General features: G+C 35.0%; 2 protein-coding genes across 4 annotated transcripts in view; both read left to right on the top strand.

The window, feature by feature from the left end:
* LOC142337517 (uncharacterized) overlaps positions 1-20,714 on the top strand; it is a 320,572-nt gene that overhangs the window by 3,166 nt on the left and 296,692 nt on the right. The window lies entirely within an intron of this gene.
* The window catches only part of LOC142338026 (uncharacterized), a 41,402-nt gene continuing 40,165 nt past the window's right edge, over positions 19,478-20,714 (top strand). Inside the window, exon 1 of the mRNA XM_075387659.1 lies at positions 19,478-19,727. Within this exon, the coding sequence (XP_075243774.1) occupies positions 19,660-19,727 (68 nt within the window). The 5' untranslated portion in view covers positions 19,478-19,659. The remainder of the gene's footprint in view (positions 19,728-20,714) is intronic.

The raw sequence follows: 20,714 nt of genomic DNA on the forward strand, positions 1-20,714 counted from the left end.
CGCAGGATCAAGAGTAGAGTTTAAAAAGCATTTCGCCAAGCGAAATCCAATTACAAATTGAAAGTTTGTCTTCGAGTGGTGAAGCCGACGGAAACTTAAAAAAATAGGACAACAAGAAAAAGCGAAATTAAAAGACAATAAAGCAAGAAAACAACACAAAAATGAAATATAGAAAATAGAGAAATGAAAGACGCAGAAGTAAGAAGAGATAATCAAAAGAAACAGAAAACAAAAATATAGAGAAAAAGGATGAAATAAGAAAAAAATTCGAGAAAAAAAAATAAATAAAAAAGCAAAACAGAAGAGAGAAACGAAAGAGAAAGAAAGAGAAATTGAAGAAAAAAATCAAAGGAAAGAAAGAGAAAAGAAATTAAAAAGAGGAAAGAGGAAGGAACCAAAGAGAAAAAGAATGAGAGATATAAAGAGAGACGAGAGAGAGAGAGAGAGAGAAAGAGAGGAAAAGAAAGAGAAGCGAAGGCGAAAGAAAGAGAAAAGGATAGATGAATGATGAAAAAGAAAAGACGAAGAGAAAAAGAACTAAAGGAATTAGTCAAACAATAAATGGAAAGAAATGATGAGCGGAAGAAAAAGAGAACCAACTACCACATTTTTTCCCGGAAGTTATGCGTATTTATCCTCCCGTACTCGCGCTCAAGCCCATGCCCTTGATTAAAAGCCATAGCTCGGGTCCCTTACGCTACCGATAACTATTGATGTATCTTGAACTTACTTCATTAGCACTTTTTTCGACAATGGTCTTTTGTCTGGCTCCTTTTTCGTTTTATTGCATGCTTATTGGGCACAAAAACAGGCGCATATCAGCATCTTATGCGTATTGGAGTAGGCTGCATGTCTAAGGACAGTTAAAACATGTGATGATAGGAACGGTGTTAACCACTGTGCTGAATTGCGAATTAAACTGAATATAATAGACAAGACCCGTCCATAAGACAACAATCTAAATGTTTTTATTATTATTAAAAAATTGTCTGAATTGTACAATTTTTCTTTCACGCAAGGGGTAATATCACTATCAAGGGGGTATATCCTATCACTATGTTGGGATTAGGAGAAGCCAGAAAAAAAACAGTACCCGAAAAACTCAAATGGTAACAAATGTCTGATTTAAACAAGGCCTCGGAGTCATAAAAACCATCAGTTGTGCATTGATGGAATTGAATAATAGAATCTAAGCGCCAGTAGAACATATTTGTCATTTTGATTTGAATTTGCCTGCAAAAAAATTGAAAAAGTTTTGGAAACAAACTAAACTGCCACAAGGGAAGAGTGCAAAAAATAAAAAGTTTGATCGAGCATGAATTTCGGGCTTACCTTCAAATTCGCTTTCTCCAAAAACAAATGTTTTAGAAGCACTCATTTTGTCGCGCCATCTATTGTTTTGGCGCGACAAATTATGGACCATTGGCATCAAATTAAAACAAAATGTGCACAAATCATGAGAAAAGACAGTAATTATCAGAATTCAAATCCTTTGAATTGGGAACCCATGATGAGAATAGTAAAATCATGCCTCTCGGATATTAAAAATACAAAATTATTCAATGCATGAGGAAAAACAGTTTTAACAAACGAAAATTGAGCTGAAAACGAAAACAATTATGTTAAACTGAACTAAATCAGCAAAAAAAATCAAAATTAGATCTGCAATTTTTTCCCAGTGAATTGAGGTTGAGACTCAGTTTGCCCTGTAGCTTATGAGTTTTGTCTCTATGAATTTTGTCTAAGTGATAGTCAATTACTATTGTGTTAGTCAATTGAGTCTATTGTGTCTATTGTGTTAGTCAAGCGAGAATGCTTCTCAAATCACTGAGTTAGGGCAATTGCGTCGCGATTGCCAATTATCTTTATGCTATTTATATTCTCAACTTTGAATTGGTTATTCGCGGTCCGCTTACGTATTTGAAAAGCGATGTACTGACGTTAAATTGAAACTGAATTATAACGACGAAAATTGCAGAATTACAAATAAAATTACTAAATTGAAATTGAAAAGGAAATAAATTTAATTCACGAGTTAATCACGAAACAAGAAGGACTTAACAAAATTTGTACAATGTGAACAGACAGTTTCCTGTCTAAAGTTTGAACAAACATTAAAGTGGGTTGAAAGCATGATGAACTGAAATTAACTAACTAAACTAAAGCACCTGCCCCTCAAATGGAAAACATGAACTAAATACGGTGATGGATATTCTGAGGGTGATATCCATCCCGTATGATATTTTCCCCTGTTAGAGAAAAATTAGTATATAAAATCAGTAAATTTATACTTATTCACCGGTTATATACATAGTAGAATTTTAAATAATAAATAAAACATAGAGTTCAAATGGTTTTGAGTTTTAACCTGAGTCAGATTGTGCTTGAGTTTCAGCTTCTAAGACAGTCATTTCTCTTGGTCGATTAGGGTTAAGGTCAGAAGTCCATCTCTCATTGGGGTTTCTTGGCGACACTTCCCCAATGAATGATGTGTCCAATACGGGAACATCAGCCGAATATCCCTCGTTCTAAATATTTTCGACAATTGATGTTGTAGACTTTTTCTGTTTCTTCAAAGTCCTTTTGCTTCTCCGCACTGATGATGTATCCGAGTCCGATGTATCGCTCACCGTCAATTGTCTTTTATCTGTACGTTCCTTACGTAATATCGGTTTAGGCTGTTGTGGTGAAGCCACTTGTGATGCGGATGGTCCAGCTGTGCTGGGATTGTTCGGCAGCGCTGCGAGTGGCACAGGTGGGCTGAAGTGAAAGATTTGTGTTAAATCCGGTCAATTTATAAAGGCGTTGTCATGCTCTGGGTTTCGTTTTGGGATCCTCCTTTTTAGTGCTTGTACCAAATAACTCGTCGTTGAAGTGCAAGATCTACCCGATGAAATAACACTGACATCGTCAGCTGGTTCTTTCTTCGCTTGATTTTCTTACTTCCTAAATCTTTTCGGATAAGATCTTTTCTATGGTTCGCTATTTTTTGTTCGATCGTTTTTTGGGAAATTGTTTTGGTCTACGGTCAATATATTGGCCCAACTCCATATCTCGCTCGTTTTTCATTCCAAAATTTGCAATGTCGGAGTTTCTCACACGCACTTCTTGTCGGTTGGGTTCTTTGATAACATTTGTAGTTGGACTTATCTTTCCAACTGTACTGCCACGGGCAATAACCTCGAACAAAACATCTAGGTTCTTTTTCTGGCGTTGGCTCTTATGGATTTTGCGCGCGATTTTCACCTGGACACTTCAATCGCTACTCGTAATTGGTCGTGCTAGTCCTTCCGACCATATGAGCAGCGATTCGTCATCCTTAATTTTTTCTTGCAATTTTGTGCTCGATTGTTTGCTGCGCAGACCACTTTTTCGATTTCAGTATTGGAACATAAGGCCGTGTCTGCCCACTGCACTTCTGTCAGATAGATCTGCCAGGAATTGTTTCTTCATCTAAATAATGTTGAATTATTTTATTGTAATTTAAATTATTATTATTCGATTTAGTGGTGATGTTTGAAATTGGTGTTTTGCATGTTCTACCAAATTGTGCCTCGAATGGTGTAGTATCTATTGTTTTTGGTTTTGATATTCCTAATTGTTGTATAATTGCATGTAGTGATTGTTCTAAATTAATATTTTTATTTAATTGTGTTTTCATACATGATAGTTGTCGTTTAATTGTTTGACTAAGACGTTCTACCAGTCCTATTGCTCTATGGCCATTTGAGAGTTCATATATAGGAGTAATATTATTTTCTGTACAAAATGTTTCAAACTTTTTTTCTGTAAAACATCTAGCTTGATCTAATCTTATAGTTCTGGGTACCCCGTGATTATATATTTAGTTATTTAGAAATTTGATTACATTTGTGCCAGAAGCATTATTTACTATTTCAGCTGTAGGGTGTTTTGAATATCTATCTACGCTTGTAATAAAAAACTGCTCTATGCCTTTTTCGTTTAGTATTGGCCCACCAAATTCTATTTGGATTTCATCATTTGGTTCAATACATTTTGGTAAAGGTGTCCATTTGCAGTGCGGAATCTCTGATTTTAAGTTCTTTCCGATTTACGCACAGGCTTTGCACTCACTGGCTCTTGCCAGTATATCAGATGGACATATGGCCACCAAACATTTTGTGCTAGCGACAGCATAGCAAAGCTCCCAGGGTGCGTTGAGTGGATATCTTCTAGTACTGCGTCCTTGATTGCCATCGGTATTGCAATCCGTTCGTCCAGGCAAATGCACCTATGTTTCAAACTAAGGTCCTGCCAGTAGGAAAAGATGTTTGTGCCAATTTCTTTTAATCTGTCCGGGTCATTTCTGAGCACACAGTTGCGGACTTCTTTCAAATTTGCATCTTTCCCGGTGAGTTTTGCTAGGAGTTTTTTTTACTGAAGACTTTATTAAGAGTATCGGTGAAACGCAAGCCCCCTGCTTCATCGAGTAGGCTACCAGAAGGGGTTGTTTCCGTGTTGAATGAAGTATTTGTTGCCGGCGTTCAGGGTGTGGTGTCTGAGAAAAAGGCTCGGGGTCTACTTGGGGTAGCTCTATTTGTTTTTGATCGTGGCATTTTGGTGATTGAATTGACGGAGTTGTTCTGATTGGACTTTATTCTGAGTGAGTTTTGGGCAAAAAGCGGGTTATGTTTCTGTGGGCTGTATTTATAGTCAGGAATTTTGACATTCGGGCCTAATTTAACCTATTTGTGTCAATTACTTGATTTAATACCAATTATAGGCTCTATTGGGTTTTGTTGTTCAAATTGTTCACATTCCTTACTGTCTGACTTTTGCAGTAAGTTTGTTAATGGAATGTGAATTATTTGCTGTAGGAATATTTGGTACAAGTTGTGAGTTTGCAATTTGAGAAGGCATTTGCGACGCGAGTGGTGCAGTTAAATACTGATTAACTGCTGAATTTGAGAGTGTTAATTGCGGCGTCAATGGTAAAAACTTTCTACAATGTAGTGATTGTGATGCAAGTGGTTTAGTGTTAAATTGCGGATTATAATTTATTGATGTAGGCATTTGCGGTGCAATTAAGTGATTTGAATGATAAGTGAAAAAATGCACCTTCAATATGCTATTAAGTTTTTGTGTTGTGTTTTGTTTCTTATGAATTAGATGTTTCATTGAATCACAAATTTTAGATGTTGTTGCTACTACGAAATGTTCGTCATATGTAAAGACTTTTTTAGCTTGGATTTCTGGATAGGTAGTCTACTAGGCCCATTTTTGCTCCCGGCATGTGTTCAATTGTGAAGTTGTATGGAAGTAATCGGTCAATCCATCTAGAAAGTCGACTATTGTATGATTTATTTGATCTGTGCTCTTTTAGTATCGATAGTAGTGCACGATGATCTGTTATGACAGTGAAATTTTCCCCATACAGATAATATTTGAAGTAGTCAATGGTCCAAACTATCCCCAATAGTTCTAATTCACTAACACTGTAACGTTCTTCTATTGGATTTAGAAATCATGACGCGAATGCTATTAGTTTCCAGCTTTCAATTGTGTGTTTTCAAGAGCTGCTCCCAGCCCAGATAGTGATGCATCACATTTAACTCTGACGTCTAATTTCGGATCATAGTGACTATTTTCCGTACTGGCAGCAACTTTCTCCTTTATTAGGTGGAAATGTTTATAATAATCTTCTGTCCGAATAAATTTTGTAGATTTTTTGAGAAGTGGTCTAAGTGGATGACACAGTTGTGCTAGGTGTGATTTAAATTTACCAATGTAATGTACTGACCCGAGGAAGGATCGTAAACGTTTTAGTGTTGATGTTGGTGGTATTGCTGAAATTGCTGCAGTTTTATTTTCAAGTGGTGATATGCCAATTTGCGTAATTCTGTGCCCCAGCCATTCAATTTCCGATTTTGCAAAATGACATTTTTGGAGATTAATTCTCAAGTTGTCTTCATCTAACTTTCTTAAACACTTTGTGACATACTAAATGATCGGTTTCGGAACATGTGCTAACTATTACTATGTCATCTAAGAAACAGTAGGTGTTTTGTAGACCTATCAGTGTATAGTCCATTGCTTTTTGAAAATCTGCCGGCATGTCAGTGAGGCCGTTGAATCCTGTTTTAAATCTATAAGTGTTAGTAGATTCTCCACAAATAATATTAAAATTACAGTGTTTCGCAGTATCTTTGTGCAATTGTAATTGACTATAGGCCTATTTGAGAACTAGTGTGGAAAAATATGCTTTCTGACCGTTTTGAGTGTTTGCAAGGTGTTGTGAGATTGTGTCTAATAGCATGTCAATGTTAGGCACTCGGTATTTGTTTTTATATATTGCTTTATTTAATATTTTAGAGTCTAATGCCAATTTTATAGATTGATCTTTCTAAACTGTGATCACGATTGGAGATATGAAATATTCGTCTGAGCAATTAGATAATTTTTCGATATGGCCTTCATTCTGTAGACGTTCTAATTCCACCTTAACCCTAGGTTGTAGATTAATGGGAACGCTTCTACCTTTTTGGTGCTTTGATGTAATTCTTTGATGAAATTCTGATTTCACTACATGTGTCTATGAGAGGCCAATTCTTGAAACTATATGAGGAAGTTGTGCCGCGATTGTCTTTTTAATCTTACCTGTAGAATTATTAATATCTTTAACACATTTACCATTCTCTGGTTGTTGCTGTTAGACAATTGCGAGACCAAGACTATTGAAAAGATCTCTCCCGATGATTATTTTGTGACCGTCCTCCACAATTGTTAAGCGGGCATTTTTGCATGTCCAGTTATTGTATGTCAATGTGGTCTCGAGATGTCCAAGGACTTTGATTGGCTCGTTTGAGAAAGTTTCTAATTCGCTCCTCTCTTTTGTAGTGATCCATTTTGCAGATGGTGAAGTTCGAAGGAATCGATTTAATAGCGTCTTCTTGATGAGACTAACTACACATCCAGAGTCAATCATTGCTTTTGATTTTCTTCGCCAAATTGGATTTTTGGATTTAGGGGTTCCAGTTAATAAGCTGAATCGGCCATCGGAAACAGTTTCGCCCCTGACCTACGAGTGCGCGCCTTAGCAGACTACAGGACCCCGACCCTCGAAGAAGACGTCATATCCATAGCAGTTTTCGAGGCGGGGGGTCAAACAAACTCTGAAAAAAATCAATCTCTCATTAAATTGAAGTTTGCATTATATTATAGCACATATTACTAGCTGTTGTAACCAGAAAAGATATTGTTAACATATATTTAAACGGCACCGCGTATTAGTTTTGTAAACATTGTAATTTTTTTTCAAAAATTTATCTTAAATTTACAATTTTTCTTTCACTCAAGTGGGTATGTGATACATATGCATTCATTGTTAAATGTCCATTTTTTAGTGCAGTGAAATTTGATACGATTTCTTTATTTTGTTCTTACTCATTTTATCCTTCATCCTTGTTTCACCTCCAGTCAGTTTTTCACTTTTCCCGCTTCAAGTTTCTTTTATTTAGTTGATTGTTATTGCCCGCCTCTTGATCAGACATGTCTGTTCACCGTATTTCGTTTGTTGACAACAACTTATTTTTTATTTTACTTATTTCTTAATTCGAAATCAGTTGCTGCCATCTCTTTGCTCATATTGAAAGTTTGTCTTCGCGTGGCGAAGCCGACGGAAACTTAAAAGAGTAGGACATTAAGAAAGAGCGAAAGAAAAAGACAATAAAGCAAGAAAACAACACAAAAATGAAATATAGAAAAGAGAGAAATGAAAGACGCAGATGTAAGAAGAGATAATCAAAAGAAACAGAAAACAAAAATATAGAGAAAAATGATTAAATAAGAAAAAAATTTGAGAAAAAAAATAAATAAAAGAGCAAAACAGAAAAGAGAAACGAAAGAGAAAGAAAGAGAAATTGAAGAAAAAATCAAAGGAAAGAAAGAGAAAAGAAATTAAAAAGAGGAAAGAGGAAGGAACCAAAGAGAAAAAGAATGAGAAATATAGAGAGAGACGAGAGAGAGAGAGAGAGAGAGAAAGAGAGGAAAAGAAAGAGAAGCGAAGGCGAAAGAAAGGGAAAAGGATAGATGAATGATGAAAAATACGAAAAATACGAAGAGACAAAGAACTAAAGGAATATAGTCAAACAATAAATGGAAAGAAATGATGAGCGGAAGAAAAAGAGAACCAACTACCACAATTTTTCCCGGAAGTTATGCGTTTTTATCCTCCCGTACTCGCGCTCAAGCCCATGCCCTTGATTAAAAGCCATAGCTCGGGTCCCTTACGCTACCGATAACTATTGATGTATCTTGAACTTACTTCATTAGCACTTTTTTGGACAATGGTCTTTTGTCTGGCTCCTTTTCGTTTTATTGCATGCTTAATGGGCACAAAAACAGGCGCATATTGGCATCTTATGCGTATTGGAGTAGGCTGCATGTCTTAGGACAGCTAAAACATGTGATGATAGGAACGGTGTTAACCACTGTGCTGAATTGCGAATTAAATTGAATATAATAGACAAGACCCGACCATAAAGCAACAATCTAAATGTTTTTTTATTATTAAAAGATTGTCTTAATTGTACAATTTTTGCTTTCACGCAAGGGGTTATATCACTATCAAGGAGGTATATCCTATCACTAGGTTGGGATTAGGAGAAGTCAGAAAAAACAGTACCCGAAAAACTCAAATGATAACAAATGTCTGATTTAAACAAGGCGTCGGAGTCATAAAAACCATCAGTTGTGCATTGATGGACTTAAACAATAGAATCTAAGCGCCAGTATAACATATTTGTCATTTTGGTTTGAATTTGCCTGCAAATAAATTGAAAAAATTTTGGAAACAAACTGAACTGCCACAAGGGAAAAGTTCAAAAAATAAAAAGGTTGATCGAGCATGAATTTCAGGCTTACCTTCAAATTCGCTTTCTCAAAAAATAAATGTTTTAGAAGCGCTCACTGTGTCGCGCTAGGTATTGTTTTGGCGCGACCATTTATGTACCATAGGCATCAAATTAAAAAAAGTGTGCATAAATCATGAGAAAAGACAGTATTTATCAGAGCTCAAATCCTTTGAATTGGGAACCCATGATGAGAATAGTAAAATCGTGCCTCTCGGATATTAAAAATAGAAAAAATTATTCAATGCATGTGGAAAAACAGTTTTAACAAACAAAAATTGATCTGAAAACGAAAACAATTATGTTAAACTGAACTAAATGAGCAAAAAAATCAAAATCAGATCTGCAATTTTTTCCCAGAAAATTGAGGTTGAGCTGTAGTAGAAATTCTATATGACAGAGACTCAATTTGCCCTGTAGTTTATGAATTTTGTCTCTATGAGTTTTGTCTATGTTTTAGACGATTACTATTGTGTTAGTAAATTGAGTCGAGAATGCTTATCAAATCACTGAGCTAGGGCAGTTGCGTCGCGATTGCCAATTATCTTTATGCTATTTGAATTCTCAACTTTGAATTGTTTATTCGCGGTGCGAATGGCTCAACCTCAATTGAGCAGACGTATTTGAAAAGCCATGTACTGAAGTTAAATTGAAACTGAATTATAGCGATGCAAATTGCAGAATTACAAATAAAATTACTAAATTGAAACTTAAAAGGAAATAAATTTATTTCACGAGTTAATCACAAAACAAATTTTTTTCCTACAAAACATTTAGCTTGATCTAATTTTATAGTTTTGGGTACCCCGTGATTATACATGTAGTTAATTAGAAATTTGATTACATTTGTGCCAGAAGCATTATTTACTATTTCAGCTGTAGGGTATTTTGAATATCTATCTACGCTTGTAATAAAAAACTGCTCTATGTTTATTTCGTTTAGTATTGGCCCACCAAATTCTATTTGGATTTCATCATTTGGTTCAATACATTTTGGTAAAGGTGTCCATTTGCAGTGCGGAATCTCTGATTTTAAGTTCTTTCCGATTTACGCACAGGCTTTGCACTCACTGGCTCTTGCCAGTATATCAGATGGATATATGTCCACCAAACATTTTTGTGCTAGCGACAGCATAGCAAAGCTCCCAGTGTGCGTTGAATGGATATCTTCTAGTACTTCATCCTTGATTGCCATCGGTATTGCAATCCGTTTGTCCAGGCAAAAGCACCTATGTTTCACACTAAGGACCTGCCAGTAGGAAAAGATGTATGGGCTGATTTCTTTCAATCTGTCCGGGTCATTTCTGAGCACACAGTCTTGGACTTCTTTCAAAATTGCATCTTTCCCGGTGAGTATTGCTTGGAGTTTTTTTACTGAAGACTTTATTAAGAGCATCGGTGAAACGCAAGCCCCCTGCTGCATCGAGTAGGCTACCAGAAGGGGTTGTTTTTTTGTTGGATGAAGTATTTGTTGCCGGCGTTGAGGGTGTGGTGTCTGAAAAGGTGACTCGGGCTCTACTTGGGGTAGCTTTATTTGTTTTTGATCGTGGCATTTTGCTGATTGAATTGACGGAGTTGTTCTCATTGGACTTTATTCTGAGTGATGTTTGGGAAAAAAGCGGGTTATGTTTCTGTGGGCTGTATTTATAGTCAGGAATTTTGACATTCGCGCCTAATTTAACCTATTTTTGTCAATTACTTGATTTAATACCAATTATGGGCTCTATTGGGTTTATTTGTTCAAATTGTTCACATTCCTTATTGTCTGACTTTTGCAGTAAATTTGTTAATGGAATGTGAATTATTTGCTCTAGGTCTATTTGGAACAAGTTGTGAGTTTGCAATTTGAGAAGGCAATTGCGACGCCAATGGTGCAGTTAAATACGGATTAACTGCTGAATATGAGTGTTATTTGCGGCGTGAATGGTAATAACTTTCTACAATGTAGTGATTGTGATGCAAGTGGTTTAGTAATAAATTGCGGATTATAATTTAAAGATGTAGGCATTTGCGGTGCACTTAATTGATTTGAATGATAAGTGAGTAAATGTATCTTTATTATGCTGTTAAGTTTTTGTTTACTGTTGTGCTTCTTTTGAATTAGATGTTCCATTGAATCACGAGTTTTATATATTGTTGCTCCTACGAAATGTTCGTCATAATGTAGAGGATTTTTTAGCTTGGGTTTCTGAATCGGTAGTCTACTAGGCCCATTTTTGCTCCCGGCATGTGTTCAATTGTGAAGTTCTATGGAAGTAATCGGTCAATCCATCTAGTAAAGTCGACTATTGTATGATTTATTTGATCTGTGCTCTTTTTGTATGGATAGTAGTGCACGATGATCTGTTATGACAGTGAAATTTTTGCCATACAGATAATATTTGAAGTAGTCAATGGACCAAACTATCCCCAATAGTTCTAATTCATTAACACTGTAATGTTCTTCTGTTGGATTTAGAAATCATGACGCGAATGCTTTTGGTTTCCAGCCTTCAGATGTGTTTTTTCAAGTGCTGCTCCCAGCCCAGATCGTGATGCATCACATTTAACTCTGACGTCTAATTTCGGATCATAGTGACTATTTTCCGTACTGGCAGCAACTTTCTCTTTTATTAAGTGGAAATGTTTATTATAATCTTCTGTCCAAATAAATTTTGTAGATTTTTTGAGAAGTGGTCTAAGTGGATGACATAGTTGTGCTAGGTGTGGTATAAATTTACCAATGTAATGTACTGACCCGAGGAAGGATCGTAAACGTTTCAGTGTTGATTGTGGTGGTATTGCTAAAATTGCTGCAGTTTTATTTTGAAGTGGTGATATGCCAGTTTGCGTAAATCTGTACCCCAGCCTTTCAATTTCCGTTTTTGCAAAATGACATTTTTGGAGATTAATTCTCAAGATGTCTTCATCTAACTCTCTTAAACACTTTGTGACGTATGCTAAATGATCGGTTTCGGAACCTGTGCAAACTATTACTATGTCATCTAAGAAGCAGTAGGTGTTTTTTAGACCTATCAGTGTATAGTCCATTGCTTTTTGAAAATCTGCCAGCATGTCAGTGAGGCCGTTGAATCCTGTTTTAAATCTATAAGTGCCGGTAGATTCTTCACAAATAATATTAAAATTACAGTGTTTCGCGGTCTCTTTGTGCAATTGTAATTGACTATAGGCGTATTTGAGAACTATTGTGGAAAAATATGCTTTCTGACCGTTTTGAGTGTTTGCAAGGTGTTCTGAGGTTGTGTCTATTAGCATGTCAATGTTAGGCGTTTGGTATTTCTTTTTATGTATTCCTTAATTTAATAATTTAGAGCCTAATGCCAATTTGATAGATTGATCTTTCGTAACTGTGATCAAGATTGGATATATGAAATATTCGTCTGAGCAACTAGATAATTTTTCGATATGGCCTTCATACTGTAGACATTCTAATTCCGCCGTAACCCTAGGTTGTAGATTAATGGGAACGCGTCTACCTTTTTGGTGCTTTGCTGTAATTTCTTGATGACATTTTGATTTCGCTACATGTGTCTTTGAGAGGCCAAGTCTTGAAACTAAATGAGGAAATTGTGCCGCGATTGTCTCTTTAATCTTACATGTAGAATTATTAATATTTTTAACACATTAACCATTCTCTGGTTGTTGCTGTTAGACAATTGCAAGACCAAGACTATTGAAAAGATCTCTCCCGATGATGATTTTGTGACCGTCCTCCACAATTGTTAAGCGGGCATCTTTGCATGTCCAGTTATTGTATGTCAATGTGGTCTCGAGATATCCAAGGACTTTGATTGGCTCCTTTGAGAAAATTTTTAATTCGCTCCTTTCTTTTGTAGTGATTCAATTTGCAGATGGTGAAGTTCGAAGGATTCGATTTGCTAGCTTCTTCGTGATGAGACTAACTACACATCCAGAGTCAATCATTGCTTTTGCTTTTCTTCGCCAAATTGGATTTTTGCATTGAGGGGTTTCAGTTGATGAGCTGAATCGCGAGAAATGGCCGCCACAAAATTATCAGAGACGCTATCATAATTGGAGTCATAGAGTTGCTCGTATAGCTGTTGATACCTAGTTATATAATTAACGGATTCTTCATCATCACTTTTTTCAGCAGTTTTATCAGTTTGATTGCCATTTGTTTATGGAGTATAAGGCGTCTGTCTTTGTGATCTTTTTAGTTTTCTGCATTTCCTCGCGAAATGTCCGATTATACCACAGTTATTGCATTTTTTGCCATTTGCGGGGCAAAGTTGTGACTCCATCGTTGGCCACAATTTGTACAAACACTCGTGTACTGATAGTTCTGGGGTACAGATGGGTAGCGTGTGAAGTCTTTGCGAGCTGGTTGGTAATTCGCGTTAAGATTGCGAGTTTGAAAAGTGTTAACAGCTTTGACTGAGTTTGTAGTTAGAGCCAAGTTTTGATTTAACTTTTATTGATTTTGGTGCCCCCTTTCCATTTGAATTGCCGCCTCTAGTGCTTTAGTAGGTTCAACAGTCTCACTTAGCAATTCTTTTTGAGTCTCATTATCCCTCATGTTAAGTATAAATGCATCCCGAATAAGAGTAGTTTCTTCATTTCCTAAACTACAGTTTTCTGCTTGTCCGATTAGACGACCGTAAAAATTTTCAACAGATTCGCCCTTTTGATGTTTAGACGAAAAGAAGACAAAGCGGTCATACGTGATGTTTCTAATTTTAGTTAAAGATTCCTCCATTGTTCGCCAGAGTGTTTTGAATGGTTCTTTCTCGATTTGAAAATACGACGTCCTTCGGTTCCAATACTCAAATACAGTAATGATACTGACTTTTGTTCTCAAATTCCCCACGGCATATCTCAACCCAAAATGCCAACTTCCTCGATCTTTTTACATCGATTTTGCCAATTTACTTTGATTTGCTCATAGCGAACTTTGCGGTCTCTTTCCGTTGCTTGTGTATGGTTTTCCACTGGTTCTTCGTATGTCGGTTCGGGTGGGTATGTGACAGTGGCCGGTGGTTCTTTCAGCAAGAGTTCGAGTTGTATCCCTTCTTTTGCCAACAAGGCTAGTTTCCATTGTTGTGTCCAGTTGTCCCACGTCAGAGGTGGGGTAGCAGTTGGCTTCTCTCAAAATGCGTCAACATGAAGGGGCGTCTTTTTGGATTCAGCTGCTGACCGCGCCATGTTACAGTTAATTACTATTGTGTTAGTCAATTGAGTCGCGAATACTTGTCAAACCACTAGGGCAATTGCGTCGCGATTGCCATTTACCCTTATGCTATTTGAATTGTTAACTTTGAATTGGTTATTCGAGGTGCGAATGACTCAATCTCAATTGAGCAGGCTTATTTGAAAAACGATGTACTGAAGTTAAATTGAAACTGAATTATAGCGATGCAAATTGCAGAATGACAAATAAAATTACTAAATTGAAATGAAAAGGAAACAACTTCATTTCACGAGTTAATCACGAATCAGGAAGGACTGAACAAAATGTTTACAATGTGAACAGACAGTTTTCTGTCTAAAGTATGAACAGACATTAAAGTGGGTGATGGATATTCTGAGGGTAATATCCATCCCGTATGACAGAGCTGCAGTAGAAATTCTATATGGCAGAGACTCAATTAGCCCTGTAGTTTTTGAATTTTGTCTCACGGTTGTGTTCAAGTATTGGCGTAATTAACTTATTTGGTATTGGTTTTTATGAACAAATTGTATATTATGCGCAAAAAGTTCTGCAAATACATTCAACCAAAAATTTCAGCAATCCTGTTTCATTGTTAATAAGAAAAAAACACGTTTCAAGCAGATTTTTGATTTGAACAGAAAAAAAGCTGAGAAAACATTTATAGAAGCGAACAAACTAATGTTAACAAAATTTTTCATTTCAGATAATTTGTAGAGTTTGGTTTAGCTAAAATGCACAATATTCGATAACCCGTCCAATTACGCTTGACGAGCTGTCTAACTATTTTACTTACAACTCTCTTAGTCTATCGATAAGTATCTTGAATAGTCAAATTTGAAGGAACAAGATAATTGAGCACATAACCCCCTCCACCCCCCCCCCCCCCCCCAACACAGACACACACACACAATATGTGGAGTCGGAACTATGAAGCTTTTTAACAATCCGAAACAAGTAGAATTGTCAAAGTATTCAACGATAATCTTTATTTCTAAATTGATCGTTAAGATAACTCACATGCTTTTGTAACTCAGTACAGACGACTTGGCCTAAATGAAATACAACTGTACCAAATAATTAAGTATTGGCGATTTTATAACAAACAACAAGCAGGCTCGTTAATGTGCGTTTGCACATGATGTTCCGACCCGAGCTCTTATAGGTTTTTGACTTAATTGTCAACCAAAAGAAGAGATAACAAAAAAGAGGTTTGAGTTTAAAACGATCAATACACAACCTATCCAGTAAATGAATTACATAATGCCACGCCTAATTACAGCGCCAGCGAGATCTGATATTAAAGACAGTACGAGACAAACATACAACAAAATTAGCAAAAACAAAAATTTAACGGCAAAAACAGAGTATCTGAAATTAAAAGCACATAGTAACAAAGTTTACTTTCTCTTAACAATAAATACAGCAAATGGACAGTGTTCTTAAAGAGACTATGTAACAAGTCGACAAAGAGAACGAACAATGAGGCGAAATTCAAAAACTAATCATCATTTTTTAAACCAAGGAAATTCCAAAGTCTTGAAAATCATTAGCTTTTTACTAAAAACTCCTTGATAAATGACTAAAAAGTCGTTACAAAACCAAAAGGACCTGTCTTTGGTTAGACTAAGTCATAAAAACGAACTAAAGAAAAACTTAAAAAATTACAAACGATTTGCGAAAACAACAACTATTGCTACCATTAGAATCCTTAGCTCTTATCTGAATAATGTATCTTTAATTCAATTGTTATTTCAACTAATTCAGCTGAAGGAGTTATACTGATAGATTAAGTAAGCTCACTTGGGGCACATTTTAAAACCATTGGGATCTGTTATTACGCAATTGTTCCGAAAGAAGACAAAAAGAAGCAAAAAGATTGACCACTCAAAAAACGTTTATGAAAACGCATATTGTCCTACAAACCAAAACAACCGTGACAAATAATAGAAGTAGTTAAATTTTTTAATACAAGAAATTGGATGGTACCTCTCTTTGAGGTCCGATCCAATTCGCTAAAACTAATCGCTATAAACTGACTGCTTCGAGTAACATTATTCATTCAATCCTCAATTACAGGCTTAAGAAATCTGTCAGCAATTTACGGCTACCTAAAGAACAAAAACATGCAAAAAAGCAAAATAAAAAAAAAATTTAGCGAAAAAATTGTCGAAGGCATTAAAAAGAGCACTTTTCACTAAAAATTTTCTACGTTCAGTTTATTTTTTAACAGCATCGAGATTCTGTTGTTTTAATTAATTTAACATCAAAAAATCAAATCTGAACAAATACATTTAAACTACGAATTTTTTTGAGAAAACTCGTAGTATCAAGGCCATTAATTTCATTAGCTTTCAATGGAAGCCAGTAAATACTCTAAATTAACTCTCATTGAGACAACAAGTTCGTTTGCCGTTCGTAGTTCCTTAATAAAACCTTACAACAAGTTATTGACTATTAAAACGACAACAACGACAAAGACAGGCAAAAACCAAAAAACTCAGTAGAAAAATGCCAGAAGAAAGTGTCAAAGCAATATAAATCATAAGCTCTTCTCCGAAAACCCTATCTATGATCTGTTGAACGCCTTCCTCAAACCAATGGGAACTATCAGTAAAAGGATAATATGATAAGATTTCAAAAGGATCCAAAAATGAGAAAAAGTACCCGCAAATTTAAAAAAAATATGAAAACTGGTTGCATTAAAAAATAATATGTAGAAGATAAAACCTCTAACCAGATTAATTTTGGCTGCAATAGAAAAAAAGGATTGTGTCAGTACTGAGATTGACTAACAGTTCACGAAAAAAAGGTTTAGGATTGGCTAATTTTCGAAAAGAGCTTTCGAAAATTTATCTTCAAAATCTTTACAGCGATTAAATTCAATAGCTTTCCACGAAAGTCATGAAATACGCTCAAACATACCACATTTGGAGTACAAGGATGTTTTTTATGCACAAGTAATAAATAAAACATCAAAATAAGTCTTATGATTATGAAAAACTGGCGAAAACCAAAACTCAGCAGAAAATGCGAGAAGAAATTGTCGAAGCCAATTAAACCATTAGCTTTTCTCTGAAACTTTTATCTGTGATCCACTGAATGTCTTCTTTACCCCAATGGGAACCGATTAATATTTGGATAATGTTTATAGTACTTGGATAATGTGATATGAATTCAAAGTAACCAATAACACGAACATCTCTAAAAAATTTTTTAAAATTTTTTTGAAATCTTATGTCCTTGAAGTCATACAACCAGTAGTTGAAGATAAAAGATCTAACCGAATTAATTTTAGTTGCAGTAGAAAGCAAGTGGGTTCTGTCATGTTTGAGAGTGGCTAAGAGTTCAAGAAAAAAGATAAAGACTACTTAAGGTGAAAAAAATTTCGGAAAATTATCTTTAATTTTTTAACAGCTATTAAAATCAATGGCTCTCCACAGAAGTCATCAAATACGCTAACAAAAACTCCGATGGGAGTACAGGGATGTTTAGATTGCATAGGTAATCAATAAGACATCACAATAAGTCTTATGACTATGAAAACAACAACAAAAACAGGCAAAAAACAAAATTTCAGTAGAATAGTGCGAGAAGAAAATGTCGAAGCCATTTAAACCATAATTTTTTTTACTGAAAAGTTTATTTGTGATCCATTGAACTTGTTTTTAAGCCAATAGGAACTATAAAAATTAGGATGATATGATAAGATTTCAAAAGTAACCAATGATACGATAATATCTAAAAAATATTTTGAAACCTTGTGTCATTGAAGTCGTATAACCAAAAGTTAGAAGATAAAATTGCTATTCAGTAGATTATTGCTAAGATTAAAATTGGTCGCAGTAGGAAGGAATAGGGTGTTGTCATCACTGAGACTGACTTACAGCTCTCGATAATAAGTTTTTGATTGGTTAATATTCAAAAAAAATTCCCGAGAAATTATTTTTAAAGTCTTAACAACCATTAGTTGTCCACTCCAAGAGCTAGATATCTTCACTTAATGCTCATTACGGAACGTTTTGCACTGTTAGTCAATGAGTTTACGCCAAAAGACTTCAAAAAATTAGAAAAACCTTAGTAAAAATTAGTAAAACATTCAAAATTTGATTTAAAATTACGAAAACTCAGATTGGAAGTCAAAAAAACCAGAGCAATTCCATGGAAACGACTTTGTTTTGTTCTTTGGGCTTCATTTGACTTTAGAGGTGGTGTGTCATTAACTCAATATGAAAAAAAGTGACTTGTCTCTAGGTGACTTAAAAAAGCAAAAAATTAGAAAAAGTTTTACAAAAAAAGAGCTCTCAAGTAGAATTCGGTTTTTTTGATAGTGAACTTCCTTATGAGACCAGAGGTAGTCTAGTCTTTTTATCGCCTTTATTCTATTAGGAATACAAAATTGATTCATTTTTTGGCCTGAAATTTAATTTTGAATTACTATTTTTATAGAAAATATCTTAATTTGAAGAAAAATTACACTAAAAGTGAACAAATATCCAGTGTTCACGCAAAATTTCAATCCTCGATATTTCCTCAAAAAAGAACGAAAATCAAAAAAATCTTTTAATTTTGAATTCTACGCTGGACCAGCTTTTTAATGATACCACTCACATTTCTCTGCCATGAATATATCGACCGGCCAAAATTGTCTAAACAAAAAAAACCCATTTGAGTATATAGTTCCTCCCCCACAAGTGTGGTCGGAACAAAAAATAAACAATAAATTTTTCATAAACAATAAATTTTACATTTTTCACGAGAAGTTATTTTCACAATTATCTTGTTTATGGTAACATTGGTCATCAGCTCAACAGATCTACCGTTTAATGAACTTTCTATCGGTAGCCGTTCTCATTGGAGACTCATAAGGTGGGCTTTTTTGCAAATTGTTTTCATTTTCCCTTTGCTCAGGTAACAACCAAAAGTTTGTGATTTGAGGAATAAACTTTTGTTGAATTATTTGTCTAAATTGCTTCAACAGCTGAAGAAGTTCTCTGCAGGCTATCATCTAAAAAATCAATGATTAGCAGAGGTTTGGGAGGACGAACAAGAACACGCCTTTTTAATTCTCTGAACAGGTCATAATACTGCAGTTATTTTTATTAGAATCCATGACTGATCACATGCAACTGACAAGAAAATTCTAGAATATCTTCCAAAGTAAATGGCTGATGGTTAAAGATTTATTCCTAAAGATTTTATTCCATTTTTACACCTAAATTACAATGTTGTGAAACTTATCATTGAAGATGTCTCTCACAATAAAAGAACACTATTTTAGAACGAGCGTTATGGCTACAACTAAGAACTTCATAATGCTTTATACTGTTTGTTGAAACCATCACATCGTCAAGCATATTATAAAACGTATTTTAAATATTTATGCGCCAAATGACTTTTTCACCACATGTTACCATAGAGCAAACCATGCAACAGAAAATAAAGATACTAAAATTATGTTGCCTAAAGCATTGAAACTTCATCGCTGCTTTATATGAGTTGTACATTCATCATTTATATTTATAACTAGACATATTGACGCGTTCAATTTCAAGCGACTAAAAGCATTGATAGCAAGTTTCGAGTGAAGTTTGTGGAATTTAAGTACTAAAGAAAGAGATCATGAGCAGAAGTGCGTCCATTCTTCGCGACCCAGCAGAGAAACCATTTGTAGCTACCGGATACAATGGGTGAGTTCAGTTAACAGAACAGAAGACGAACTTATGTCTTAGAGTAACTATTTCGTTAACCCTGTCGAGATTTTACCGGGAAATGATGCATGACAATGATCGAATGAATTGTGGTTGAAATACGTACTTTCGCCGCATAAATCTTTCATCCACAATAGAGGTGAAAGTGGTGAGTAATCGCACTCGTTATTTTTTAACTGCACTTATTCCGGTAACAACTGAGGTTAAAGTTTTTAATTTTTTTCACTGCTTTGTTCGGCGATGTTTTTTTCAACAATTTTAGCAGTCCTTGGCGCTGTCACAACAACTCGGCAATGGTCTGCAAGGGACGCTAATGCAGCGTACCGCTGTATTTTCTGATTAGGAGTATGACGTAGGGGTTTTGGCTCACTAATTTAATTCAACAAGGATGTGCTGTTTGCTATTTAGCCCAAAGAAAAATCAAAAAGTTAAAATAATTGAATTAGTAACTCATTTTAGGGCTTCAAGAAAAATGACTGGAATCTAAACCACTACAATAAACCAATTCGGTTCAATAGTCAGCTAAATTTTAGCAATGTTAAAACAATGTTTAAACAATGTTAAAACCGCTTAAGAAAAATTAAAACGACCTACGCCAAACGAAACGCCCTATTTGGAATACTAAATAAACACTGTTAATTCTTTTGAGTATGAACTATAAAACACAGAACATTGAGAAGGTTTAAAATTGTATTAAATGTACAATGTGTAAAAAAATCTTTCCAAATTAAGTGCCATAAAATAATTTAAGATGAGAATATTGAAAAAATGCTTATTCTACAATTAACATTTTTGAGAGAAATACAAAAAAATGAGAAATGCTAAATCTACAATTAACAATTCTTAAATCAGTAAATGACGCCCTAAAAACTAAGTCAAATTAAGATTAAACCTGAAAAATTTGAAATTAGAATTCAATTCCGAAACCGATGGCCATATTTTGAACTTATTCTCCAAATGTTTCTT

This window comes from Convolutriloba macropyga, chromosome 4, assembly GCF_964194025.1.
Source record: "Convolutriloba macropyga chromosome 4, txConMacr16.3, whole genome shotgun sequence".
In the NCBI taxonomy this organism is placed as follows: Eukaryota; Metazoa; Xenacoelomorpha; order Acoela; family Convolutidae; genus Convolutriloba; species Convolutriloba macropyga.